Below are 14,055 nucleotides of genomic sequence, written 5' to 3'. Positions count from 1 at the left end.
CCTACCACATAGGAATTTGTTCGGAGAATTAAGTCTATTAATATGTGTGAAGTACTTGGTTCCATGTCTGGCACAGAGCACGCAATCCATGTCATTATTACTACAGAGATCATGAGAAGGGACATCAAGTCTGGAATCAGAATGTGAGTACTGGGAGCAACTTCAGAATCATCTGATCTAATTCCTTCACTGTACAAATGAAGAAACTGAGACCCAGAGAGTTTGTATATTGGCCAATTTAAAGAGATAGTTACAGGCAGAGTCAAGACTAGAGTAACTGCTTGAAAGTCTGTGCTTTTTCTAGGTGAGCATCACAGATAGACTTGGGAATCCTAAGAATACAGGTGGTAATTGAATCTGGGAAAATAGACAACATCACTCAGGTAGAACCCAGAGAACAAGTAGGGTACATGGAAAGAAGAAATGGAAAGAAGAGTTAGCAAGGGAGAGTCAGAGTCGGATCAGGGAGGTAAGAGAAGAGCCAGAAAAGAGCAATGGCTATAGAAGCCAAGATAGAGATTTCAAAGGGAGAAAATGGTCAACTAGGTCAAGTACTCCAGAGAGTTGAGGAAAGATTATGACTCTGGTGCAAAATGCTAGATTTGAGGTCAGCTTGATTTGAGCACCAGTTCCACAAGACACTAAGCTCTGAAACTTGGTTTTCCTATATGTAAAGTCGGGATATAAATGGAAAATCTGCTGACTCCTTTAACAAATTTTAAACTTGTAAAGTTGGCAGTGGAGGGAGACTTTTCCATTCGGGGAGGGGTCAGTAGACCTTACTCCAGACCCTGGAATTAACCTTACTCGCTGGGTGTCTCACACTAATGTCTATTACAGCCACAAGCAGCAGACTGGCCTTAGGGGGACAAAACAGAATTTTATAGTTTCTCTCATTGCCATAGTATGACTGAGACAGGTCATAATATTTAAGCAAGATACTACTAAAGATTAGACCCCGAATGCTGAGGCTGATTAGGGATGTCTTTTCTTCTCTTTCTAGGTTCCCTCCCTAGATAAATTCATCTAATCCCATAACTTTCAAATACCATCTCAATGCCCAAGACTCTCAGCTTTATATCTCCAGCTCTGACCTCACTCCTGAGCAATTGCCTATTCTAGATCGTTACTTAGATGGCTAATGTTCATCCCAAACTTAACCTTTCCAAAAGGGAATGCTCATCTTCCTGCCCCCAATCTTAGTAAATTTATATTCAACCCACTAGCATATTCTCTAGTTTCCATCTCTAGAATATTTTCCAAATCTCAATACTCTACACCCAATACCTTGCTATTCCAAGCTACCACCATCTCTTGCCTCGCCCTCTGCAGTCGTCTCTGACTGGATTTTCTGTTTCTACTTTGGCATCCCCTATAATCTACCCTCAACACAGCAGCCAGATGTTCTGTTATACATAAATCATATGCAACTCTCTTGATTATAAACCTCCAATAGCATCCCATCACGCTTAGACAAAAACCCAAACCCCATTAGGCCTTGCAGGACTGAGACCCTGCTCACTGTTTGGACTTCTTCTCACTCCACACTTTTGTCCTTCACTGTACTCCAGCTTAGCCCCTGGTTTTCTTTCTCTTCCTCAAATACACCATACTCATTTCTTTTATTTTATTTTCATTTTCTTTTTTTTTTCAAACTTTAAAAAAATTATATTAATTTATTTATTTGGCTGCATCGGGTCTTAGTTGCAGCATGCTAACTCTTAGTTGCTGCATGTGGGATCTAGTACCCTGACCAGGGATCGAACCCAGGCCCCCTGCACTGGGAGCGCAGAGTCTTAGCCACTGGACCACCAGGGAAGTCCCTCATTTTCTTTTTAAAATATATATAATTTTTATTTGTCAATTATACCTCAATAAAGCTGGGGGAAAATATTTCAGGCTTGGGCAACTTCTCCCAATTAAAAAAAAAAAACAGAGTTTCTTTCCTTGTTAGGAATATACTTGATAATAAAGCACGAACAATTATAAACACATATTTTTTACCTTTTTTGATAAGAATTTTGTAAAATAAGACATAGAGAACAGACTTGTGGTTGCCAAGGGGGAGGGGGTGGGGGAGGGATGGATTGGGAGTTTGGGATGAGCAGATGCAAACTATTATATATAAAATGGATAAACAACAAGGTCCTACTGTATAGCACAGGGAACTATCTTCAATATCCTGTGATAAACCATAATGGAAAAAAATATGAAAAAGAATATAAATACATATGTATGTATAACTGAGTCACTTGGCTGTATGGTAGAAATTAACACAACACTGTTAATCAACTATACTTCAATAAAATAAATTTTAAAAAAGAATTTTGGGAAATAAATGTACCACAATTCTTGTGTTTGTATGGCACAAATCTATCGCAGTTTTACAAACAACCAGCATATTTGTGTGTGAAGTAAAATGCTTTGAGCTCCAAGCTATCAATATTAAAGAGTAAATTTCAACCATATGTTAAGAGAAGAAAATAAATTATGTTTTTATTCTCTCTAAAGAGGAGGGTGAAAATTTTGATGAGATGATCAGAGTGTGCACTAAACAATATAGACAAAGTTGTCATAAAGTTTATTAGCCAATTAATTTATAAACATTATGCTAATTTATATGGGATTTGTGGCATTTCGCTAGCTTTCTATAATATCACACTCATTTCTGACAAACATTAGCTATTCCCTCTGTCTGGAATGCTTTCCCACCCTGCTCCCCTCTCTTCCACCTTCACATGGCTTGTCTTCTCCTTAGCACTGAGGTCCCTGTTGCCTGGTATCTTCTAAGAGAGAACTTCCCTGTCCATCCTGGCCAGAGTAGCTCTCCAGTCAGTATCATACCAGTTGGCTTTTGCATCTCATCACTTATCTGGTGATATTTTCTTGTTTATTTTCATGTTTATTGTCTCTTTTCCCTACTGGAGTATAAGTTTCCCAAAAGAGATTTTGTTTGCTTTACCGTTGTGTTCCAGCCCCAGAAAAACGCATACATGGTAGGCCCTCAATAAATATTGATGAATAAATAAATGATTAAAGGCTCAGGACAGGAGAAGGGAAATAAATGCAGAGAGCCCCATATCATTCGATTAGCTGGCTTGTAACTTAGCACCCTCAACCTCAGCTTGTAGCCCAGCATAAAAATGCTTTCCCCTTGCTACTTCAGAGCACCCTCGGGAGTACCCAGACTTGTGGAAATCCAAACCTGAGAGAGACAGAGAAGGAGGGGGAGGGGGAGGAGGGGGGAAAGGAGAGGGAAGAAAGGAGGGGAGAGAGAGTGGGCCAGCACCCTGGTTTTCTCTCCTGCCTTTCTGTGGTACATCTTATCTCTAGCTTCACCTGGGGATCTGTCCACCTACCTGGAGAGTTGACATTGAACAGTTGCACTTTCTTGGGTGGAGATTCCACTCTACAGCCACAGTAGAGGTTTGGACTGAGGCAAAGAATAAGCATATCAGAATACATCCTACAAAACATACATACATATTGATAGCAAGGAGAGCTACTTCCTGCAAGACGATGATCTCTGTCCTACACAGTTCCCATACTTGTTTTGAGGTTCAAATAAAGGACAGTAATCTGGAACATGACACACACGTGTCAGTCACAATACTACACTGTTAGCAGAGCGATTGCTCCTGGCAAAATGCCATTTGTGTTACTCATACCATGGTACTAAATAAAGACTTACGTACATGATTCATGGTTATCCTCTCCATCCTAGATGACTTCAGCAACCTGCGTGACTCATTCAACACCCTGTCTCACAGTTCCGTGATGTTATCTCCTCCAGTGCCTCTCACTTCCACTACATATGGTCACACTCTGAACCTTGTCATCACCTCCAAATGATCCCACTTTGGAAACCTTAAGCTCCAAGACCTAAGAATATTTGATGCCCTGCGTACAGTAACCTAAACTTCAAGCTCTATATACACTTACTGCCTTTGTACCTACTTTTCAGCCCCATCAAGACTTCTTCAGATCTTTTCTCCTGATCTCTTAGCCCCCTAATTAATTCAATAGCCATTTTTTCTTCTTTCTGTTCTCAATGGGAAAAGTGTCTCTCTCTGTCCTGTCCCAGGTAATCTCTCCACCTGGACTCTGGACTCCAGCCCCACCCCCATGCCCTGTTTCATCAATTATTTACCCTCTCCTCTAGGTCTTTCAACTTATCCTCTCTTGGCTTTTTTCCCTCAGCACATAGACATGATCATATCTCTTCTAACAACTACCAAAAACAAATCTTAGGTTACATGATCTGATATTCTCCATATCTAGAATTCTCTTTCTCCTTCCTTTCATGGTCAAGTCTTTCTTACCCTACTCACTCTGCACCCCTCTGTAACCTGATGTCTGTCCCCACCACTCTTCTGAAACTGCTCCAGACCTGGCCCCAGCGACCTAACAGGCTATGGTCACATTTCACTTCTTATCTAACTTGGCGTCAACTCTAGAAAGCTGTTCCCCATTCTGCTTCTGTGCTTCCATGATACCACGCTCAGTGGTGTTCCTCTTCCCCATCTAGCTGCTCCTTCTAAGTCTCCTAACAGGTTTATTTTCCTCTTTCTCCTTGGTAAATGTGGATTCACCCTCCACCCTGCTCCTTTCCCACTGCTGGCATATCGCTTTCTAAGCAACTTTATCATCACCTGTGGCTTAGATGACCGTTTATATATACTGAAGTCATACATTCTTGGAGCCTCCAACCTATATGGCCAACTGCCTCCTAGACATTCCTGTTTTTATGGCCTGTAGGCACCTCAACTTAATATGTCCCAAACTGAGTTGATCATCTTTCCCATTTCCAAAACTGACTTTGTTCTACATTTACTATTCGTGTATATGGTTACAACCGTCCATCCAGAGACTCAGGCCAGGTGCATGAGAGAAGCCAGCTTACTCCTCACCCCCAGACTCCTCTGGCTCCAAATCCTATTGACTTGGCCCCCTATCTCTCCAATCCATCCATTCATCTCTCTTTCTCTGACACTGCTGAACTTAGACATTTGGCTCCCTTTTCTGGATCATCTCAGTAATTTCCAGACTGTTCTTCCTGCTGGCCTCCATCTCCCTCCTCCAGTCTAAAGATCTGATATTGCTTTTTGTCCCTTTGTCATTGTTATTCATTTATGGCTTTTTTTCCTTTAGTGTCTTTTTCAAACTAAAAAGGAATATACTCTCATTGTAAGATAGCCAACAGTTCATAAGGCTGTAAAGAAAAAGTTAGTTACCCCGATCCAATCCTCAAATCTTATTCCCAATACACTTTTCTTTCTAAAAATATAATTTTATTAAACATGCTGTATTTCGTCTACTTTAAACGGCACTTCCCCCGACACACACACACATTTTAACATCTCTGAAATCAAACTGTATCATACAGTCAATGGTGTCTTAGATTTGGTTAAATTCATTATTGCTCTGCAAAGTGCTATTTTTACTTGTTAATATGGGTCATGATTCCAAACCAGCAATTACCTCCAGGATAATCTTTCTAAAGTACAAATCTGGTCGGGTCACTACCCTCCCAAAAATTCTTCAAAGACTCCCCTCCCCACCCCACCTCCACTCCCCAGGTCCTTCATCTTCTGACTCCCTCCTACTTTTGCAAGTCTTGTTTCCAGCACATCCTCACACATCCTCTTCCTTAAAGCCAGGTAGATCTGTTTGCAGTTAGCTCCCCAGATAGACTCTGCTGAGCCAGATCTTGGTGCTTTTGCACCAATGTTTCCTCTGCCTCTTCCTCACATCCCCTACCCCAAGTTGCCTCTTATTGGAAAATTGTCCCAAAATCCCCCAAACTGAGTCTAGGCTCTTCCTTTATGTGCTGCTTCTCAATTTTTCCAGCATCTGATGCACTTAACACGCAAGTTTAAGCCATTTCTCTTGTTTGTTGCTCCCAGTAAATAGTGAGCTCTCAAGCATGTGTTCTTTGTACTCACTTCCAGCACTACCAGGGCAACATAGGTGCCCCACAAATATTTTTGAAGATGAGGAACTATACATGAGAGAAGCATAAAAATGTTCCCTGAGGTAAGGTGAAGAGCATTCTAACTGACTATCACCTTAACCTGAGACGAGAGAGAAAAAGGAAGAGAGAAGATCTGGACACCAAACCACCTGGGCATCCAGAAAGCTAAAGCAATGGGTTTTTTTTCTTCCCTTTCCCTGTTTTCTACTCCTCCAGACCTGCTAATTCCACCCTCAACTAAAGATAATCTGACTTCAACAACCATGACTTTAATGACCCCTTCCTTTCTTTCTAGTCCTAAGTGCTTCAAGTTCAAACCTCTATGTCATCACCCCCTCTTGCCACAAGTCCCCTATTTTGTAACCAGAGTTTTGGAAAGTGCCAAAGGGGGATTCTTTCCACTTGCACTCTTCAGTGCCCCCCTGAGTTTTCTGTCTGGACTCCCTCCTGCCCCAGTTGTGGACACACCTGGCAAGTTCCATCAAGCTTCCATCAGGAAAAAAAAAAAAAAAAAAAAAAAAAAAACACAGACACACACAAAAGGAAGCTAAAGATTAACACAAAACCTTTATTTTAATAACTATTCTAAAGGCTTGACGTTAAGGTAGAGATCTCAGTGGAAAACACTCACCCCCTCTTAACCCAGTATTGGGTTTGGATTCAAGAAAATGCTGAAAATAGAAAACAATGTTTCCCAGTTCTTCTTTCTGACCTAAATAATTTAAAGCCAAGGACTGCAATTCATTCATGGAAAAGTACCAGGGTATGTTGGAGACTCAAAACAAAGCCCAGTTAACGTGGCCTACGTGGTATCAGTAATATTGGCCCATGCTCATACATGTTGACAATTGTGCGGCCAACATACTTTCAATACCCTCCCTCAGCAAAAAGAACAGGGACACATGAAACAATTAGAAATAGTAGAGCAAAAGAAGAAAGAGTGGAAAGATGAGGGGAGTACAGGAAGGAAGACTGGCATTGACAGGGCAGGAGAAAATAGGAAATATAGCCAACAGAGCATTCCAAAAAAATAAGCATATTTGCTGTCACAGTTGGGGCTGAGGATAAACAACCAGTCACAAAGGAAAGAAATAAGAAGACAGCTAAAGAAAAGAATGGGAGAGGTCATGGAGTCAGATAGGTAAGTAGATAAAACAAGGAAAGTATTTTTGGCATGTAACTAGGACTGATAAAGAAACAGGATAAGACCAGAAGGATTATTACAGAAAGGGCAGGATCAACATGTGGACAAGTGAAATGTCAGGGGAAAGCAGCTGTTAGGAAACGTGCTGTGCTGTCCTGAAGAGGCCAATGTTTTGAAACTAGAGTTTTTCAAGCTCTAGTCTACAAATGGACGTGGAATTAGGAAGTTCACGGCCCCGCAGTGGAGAATTAGAGTCAAGCAGACATTCCAGTGTTGGGAGCAGCAGGGTCAAGTCAAGGAGCCTGTAATGCTTAACATTCTGAAGGTGTGAAGGAAACCTCACATTCGGAGGGAAAGACTTCACCACTCAAGCTAACACAAGAGACTGTACAAATCTCTCTGTTCATAAATTTTGGACTAAATAAAAACAAAGGCACCAAATAACTGTCGAGACGTAATTCCTGTTCATCTCAGTTACTAGGGAATTCAACATCAAATTAGATTTTTCCGGCACCTTAACGTGAGACTGTCAGGAAGGAAAAAGCCTTCCTTTTTCCTGTAACCAACCTGTAATCTTCAGAGTGATTTCTCTTTTCGGTACAGACTTCGGTGTATTTGGATCCCTAGGAGCCAGTGTCTGGAGGAGCCGCCCCCGCAGTATCCCCAGATCAAGATAGGCTTGTTTTGGATGCAAAATGAGTTTTCCCCGACCTCGGTACTGCCTCAGGGTATCTGAAATTAATAGCCTACATCGTTAATAAAGGTATGTTTTGGAGAGACAGCAAGATGCTGGTTCATTTGCACCTTCTTCCCCACCCAGCGGCTTCAGCTGTGACTAACGAAGCGAAAGGAGCGGGCAAGAACAGGTCTATTGTTTTCGTTTCCTACGTGGCCGAAACCTGAAGGAGCGGCGGGTCGCCTACCTGCCTTCCATTTCCCGGCCCGGGAGCGGCTGCGCGACCTGCCGAGCTGTACGTTGCCGGCTCCGGCTAGCTGGCGACCTCACCTACGGCGCTCTTCCGGGCTCGGACCAGCCTGACTCATCTGGGATGGGTGGCAGGGGTGGGGGAGACCTCAGAGGGCGGAGGGACAGGAGGAGGCGGGCCGGGCCCTTTCCCCAGAGCCGGGGAGGAGGCGTCGCCAGGGCGCAGGTGAAACCGACTCCGACCTATCCCGGGAACTTTCGCAGCGGGGACTAGCTGCGCGAGGCGCGCATCGCGCAGGGGCGGCCTGGGAGCCGCCCTCTCCCACCCTGGGCTGCGCGCGGGGGCTCAGCACCGGGGCCTCTCCCCGGGGGACCCGCAGCCCTTTTGGCACGTTCTGGGGCTGCAAGCAGGCCGCGGCTGATGGAGGCGGGTGGCGCCGCCCCGGGCGCAGGTGACAGACGCCAGGCCAGGGTTTCTGTTGGCGGGGGAGAGCGCAGGGAGGGCGAGACGCAGGCACCTCGGGGCCAGGGGACGACGGGGCAGCGATGGCCCGAGAGTTGAGCCAGGAGGCACTACTGGACTTTCTGTGCCAGGCCGGGGGCCGAGTGACCAACGCCGCCTTGCTGAGCCACTTCAGGAGCTTCCTCCGAGACCCCGATGCGCCCCCCAGCCAGCAGCAGCGCCGCCGCGAGCTTTTCAAGGGCTTCGTCAACTCGGTGGCCGCAGTGCGCCAGGACCCCGACGGCACCAAGTACGTGGTGCTCAAGAGGAGGTACAGGGACCTTTTGGGGGAGGAGGGGCTGCAGCGACCCAGAGACCCGCCCGCGGCCGCCGCCCCTGCAGGGGGAGCTGCGCCCAGCTTCCCGCTCCTCGCGCGCAGTGGGGAGCCGCCGCAGCCGCCGCCGCACCAACCCCGGCGGCGGCGGCGCGAGAAGGAGTTAGAGGAGGAGCCAGCAGGTACCGCAGACCCGGCCGCCGAAGCAGGTTGCAATGGACTCCCCGCCAGCGGGGCCCGGGAGGCGGCCCGGAGAGGCAGCCGGCGGAGGGGCAGCTCCGGCCACAGGGCGCCGGTGCCTGCGGCCGCCCAGGACGGAGCGAGGTGCGCGGCGGCCGAGACGCAGGGCCGCCGCTGCTGGGAATGCCTCCAGAACGGCCTGGGGGGACTCCCGGGCGAGCCGCTGCTCGGCTCACTCCCCGACCCCCCCACCACCACCGCCAGCGCCTGGGAGAAGCCGGCGCCGGCCCCGCCTGCCCAGGACGACCGCGGGGCTCCCAGGCCGCAGCCGGAAGGTGCGCCCGCGGAGCCCCCGCCGGTGTCCGCCGCACCCCGCTCTCTTCCCACAACCGTCGAGGCTGCTGGGAGCGGGGCTTCCCCACCTGCTCTCCTGTCCTGCCCCACTCTCGCCGGAGAGCCGCCCGAGCTGGTGACCCCGGGCTCCCTGCATTATTCGACCCTGCAGAAGCAGCAGCAGCGCACTCGAGAGTGGGTGGCCAGACACCCCCAGATACCCGAGGCCCGAGACCAGGGTCCCATCCGAGCCTGGTCGATACTGCCAGACAACTTCCCCCAGCTGCCCTCGGAGCCGGGCTTCTGGGTCCCGGTATCTAAGCCAGCACCACCGGACCTCCCTCCTCCCCCTCATTCTCTCTTTCCCGCTGTTTCGGAATCCTGGCCGGGGAAGTCACCGCTGGCAGTCTTTCGTAGCATTCGTTGTCAGCTCTCCCTACAAGATCTGGAGGACTTTGTGGACCAGGAGAGCCACGGCAGTGAGGAGAGCAGCAGTGGACCCAAAGAGTCCCCTGGGGGTTCTGAAGAAGGGCTGCACCTTGCCCCGGGAGCCCCAGATGGGAGAAGGCTCAGGAATCCAGCTGGGGCCCCTTCTCCAAAGGAGGGCAGCCCCAGCAGGAGCCTTCAGGGCCTCAGGAACAGAGAGGATGGTCACCCTTCTCAGCCCGTCCCAATAGGAGCTGGTGGCCTTGCAGGCCACCCTCAGCCTTTGCCCTGGCCTGTCCCCAAATTAAGGAGATCCCTAAGGAGGAGTTCTAGGGCAGAGAGAGCCAAATTGTCCTCCTCTGATGAGGAGTGCCTCGAGGAGGATTTGCTGAAAAGGAGCCGGCGCCCTCCCCGGTCCAGGAAACCCTCGAAGGTGGGAGCAATGTCCAGCCCGAGGGTGGATGCCGCTTTGACACCAAAACCTGCAGACAATAAGGCTACTGTTGTTGAGTGTGGTCATCCACACAGCTCATGGGCCCCTGGAGGGGAGAGGCCTGCAGCCTTGATCCCCCCCAGATCTTCCGAGCACAAGTCATCCTTGGTCCCTCTTGATGCCAGGGAGCATGAATGGATTGTGAAGCTTGCCAGTGGCTCTTGGATTCAGGTGTTGACTTTGTTCTGGGAGGACCCCCAGCTGGCTTTGCACAAAGACTTTTTGACTGGGTACACTGCCTTGCACTGGATAGCCAAACACGGTGACCTCAGGGCCCTTCAGGACTTGGTCTCAGGCGCACAGAAAGCAGGGATTGCTCTTGATGTAAATGTGAAATCCAGTTGTGGGTATACCCCGCTGCACCTTGCAGCCATTCATGGCCACCAGGGGATCATCAAATTGCTAGTGCAAAGGTTGGCATCTCGTGTGAACGTCCGGGACAGCAGTGGGAAGAAGCCTTGGCAGTATCTGACCAGTAATACCTCTGGGGAAGTATGGCAGCTACTGGAAGCCCCACGGGGCAAGCCCATTTTTTCCACCTATCCCTTGGTTCGAAGCTCTTCCCCCACCAGGAAGGCCAAGAGCCGGGAAATATCTAGAAATGTCACTCGAAAGGCTTCCTTTGCCGCACTGCTCAAAAGTCAGCACAGCAAATGGAAGTCAGCCAACCAGTATGAGAAATTCCCCAGTCTAAGGGAAAGAGAAGAGTATAGTGACTGAGGGAGCCCCTCTCTCCAACATGGCCTCCACACCCCCATCCTTGAGCTATTCAGTGAGAGAATCCAGGGGGAATGGAAAAATTGCTGAGGAATTGGTCGAGAGGCCAAGTGAGATGGCCTACCTAGTGTTTACCTCCCTGGATTCTGCGTCAGCACATCCTGGACCTCAGAGGTCGTCCAAGCTTTTTGATGGCTCAAGTCCTTGGGCCAGTGAACGTAGACAAGGAACAGAGTCAGGTGCTTAAAACCCGGCTGTTCTTCTCCTTCCCTTGCCATCACAGATCTGGGCACAGCAGGCCACACTATTCCCCCAAGCAGCTACCCCAGGCCTTGGCTAGAGAGGAAACAGATGTCCAACAAGAAGAGAGGCAATTCAAGGAATTGATGAAGCTCAAACAAAATCCTCTCTCTGGCTAGGAGCTCTCTGGCTTCCATTCATTTGGAGAACAAATCTTGGCTGAGAGTGGAAAACACCAGGTTTGAAATCAGATGGCTCCTCCTCTTCTTTCCCCTCCTTTTTTTTTGGCATTCAAATCTGTGCAGTAAAATTATTACTGGAGAGTAGAGTTGCTTTAAGAGATTCCTCTGCCCCATCGTCAGGTCTTTCTTTGAATGCAACCTTTGCTGGCCAGCACAAGAAATGATTAATGCCTCGTATCAGAGAAGCAGTTGGGTAAGGTCCAGTTGTGACTGACATTCAGACCCTGCTTTTTTAAAAAAACATCAACCTGAGGGGAACTTTCCAAATGTAAAAACTGTATGGCTCATTTGCATAGTGACTGAAACCATCTTTTATGGAAACTCCCTGTGTAGCAAACAGCAGAATTAGCATCAGTAGTTTTCAGTAGGTTTGAATGGCCAATGTTCATACTCATGAAAAGTCAGAAATGATTTTGTTCTGGGGATGCAGTAAGGGTTATGAGGTGAATGCCTCCCCACCAGGAATTTTCTAAGCTGCTAAATATAATTTTATTTGCACTAAACATTTTGCCAATTAAGATTAAATATTAGCCTTGAAGTGCTGTATCTCTAACAAGAAGTGGTCCTTTTATTTGCTTGTGATGGGACTGATCTTTGTGGGTCCATGGAATGAGGGAATGGCTAGTTTATAAACTGAAGTAGAAAATCAAGATTTCAGAATGTAAATTCAAAGAGGGCTGAAAGATGAAGTGTCTAAGAGGAAATAGTTAATTTTTTATGGAAATGTTCTCATGTGCTGTGGCAATGATGCTGTATTTTAAAGTATTTTTGTGTTTCTTCTGGCTATTTTCCCCCATTAAAATATCAACAGATCTTTATAATTTATTGTACTTATGCTGATTATTGTTAACTTTCTGCCTTACAAAATTGTGACTCAGTATCAAATATTTTTGTTTCTTTGTAGTTTTACTTTATAATTTTGCTGAAATAAATATATCTGTTCTATTAGAAAACAAACAAAAACTAGGCAGAATAAATAAATCTAAGGGTTGCTTTTCTCCAAAAAGACCTATAAAAGGGATGAAACTTTGGCAAATCACATCAAGAAAAAAAAGCTACAAGCACAGACAGCAGGTGTATGGTTAGGAGCGACGAAATTTTTAAACATAAAAGATAAACATTTATGTGAATACTCTAGTACAGGCGGTGATCTCCCAGGGGGAAAAAAAATTTTAAATGTCAACTTCTTTTAAAAGCCAAAGAATGGCGGGCCTCCCTGGTGGCGCAGTGGTTGAGAGTCCGCCTGCCGATGCAGGGGATACGGGTTCGTGCCCCGGTCTGGGAGGATCCCATATGCCGCGGAGCGGCTGGGCCTGTGAGCCGTGGCCGCTGGGCCTGCGCGTCCGGAGCCTGTGCTCCGCAACGGGAGAGGCCACAACAGTGAGAGGCCCGCATACCACAAAAAGAAAAAAAAAAAAAAAAAAAAAGCCAAAGAATGTTTTTACTTTACCATACTGTTATCACAATGTCAATTTATTCAACAAATATGTTTTCATTAATGCTGTGGGATTGATAAAGGTTAATGGGACATGACTTCTCCCCTCTTGAACTTAAAATCTAACAAGACTTGTTGTTGACTGATTTATACCATACCTTACTCCCAAGATGTCTTTTAAAGCTGCATTGTATTAGGTATAAGCTTTTAAAATGAGGCAAAGGGAAAAAAAGGTGGTACCAGGAATGAGGACAAAACAACTGCAATACAAGAAAAAAATTTTTTTCAGAGTGTCATAAGTACAAACTCAATTGCTCCAGAGGATTTCAGAGGATATCCTCCTTTGGGCTAAGAAAATCAGGGCGGGCTACTGGGAGGCCAGGCATCTTTAGGTGAATCATCTTGGCTTTCCACAGAAACCAGCTTTGTTGGTTCTACCACATTCTTGCCTTTGGCTTCAGTGTGTGATTTCATAGCACAACACTGTCTGATTGCTCAATGGTTAGGATACAGTCTTGGGTTCCAGGTTCATTCTTATGAGGATCCATCAGGTCCGTCTGTCCTTTGTCCCCATATGGTACCTATGACTCTGGTCAACCTTCTTACGTGGTCAACATATTATTTGGGGAGGGGGTGGGGCAGAAGAGGGTGTTGAGAGCAGAGTACAGCACAGACCTGATGGAGTCACTCTTTTGCTCATGTCACAAAGCACAGACCAGGAGGACTGCCAGTCCCAGCCTCCTGCCAGCCACAAACCTCCCCCACACTGAGGCCAGACCCATCGGGGTGTGAATGCCCTTACCCTCTCAGTTTCTGTCCTGGTGCTGAATTCTTTCAGCTTAGAATCCCTTTTGCTCTTTTCCTGAAGAACTTTCATGTTTCAAAGGACCACTCAGATGTCGAAGCCTCTGTGAGGGCAAAGCTGCTGGGTGTGTTTGGGGAATACTTAGCTCCTATGGCTGTGGGAGATAGGTGGCTTCTGCTGTGTGGCAGCCTAAGGTGCTGTGGAATGAGGTGAAGATGGAAAGAGGATTTAAGGTCAGGTTGAAAAAAGTATCTTTTATGATACGTCAAGAAAAATAAGCATTTTCTAGGAAGCCAGGGATTGTCAAATTTTTCCCTCCAGAAAACATTAGTGTAATATCAAACATGGAAGCTTTCCTAAAGTCT

At 46.8% G+C, this 14,055-nt stretch overlaps 1 protein-coding gene across 1 annotated transcript; it reads left to right on the top strand.

The window, feature by feature from the left end:
- Positions 1-8,475: 8,475 nt before the first annotated feature.
- On the top strand, positions 8,476-12,461 carry SOWAHB (sosondowah ankyrin repeat domain family member B). The gene has a single exon (XM_081248888.1). It carries the CDS (start codon positions 8,590-8,592, stop codon positions 10,969-10,971), a length of 2,382 nt encoding a protein of 793 aa, XP_081105014.1. The 5' UTR covers positions 8,476-8,589; the 3' UTR covers positions 10,972-12,461.
- Positions 12,462-14,055: the final 1,594 nt, after the last annotated feature.

The sequence above is a fragment of the Mesoplodon bidens genome (assembly GCF_964165515.1).
Source record: "Mesoplodon bidens genome assembly, chromosome: 1".
Lineage (NCBI taxonomy): Eukaryota > Metazoa > Chordata > Mammalia > Artiodactyla > Ziphiidae > Mesoplodon > Mesoplodon bidens.
The sequence above is the reverse complement of the archived record's forward strand: the minus strand, read 5'-3'. Positions and strand labels throughout refer to the sequence as shown.

Bases quoted from the DNA above. Each gene is read 5' to 3' on its own strand.
- SOWAHB (XM_081248888.1), top strand. From the start codon at position 8,590: ATGGCCCGAGAGTTGAGCCAGGAGGCACTACTGGACTTTCTGTGCCAG.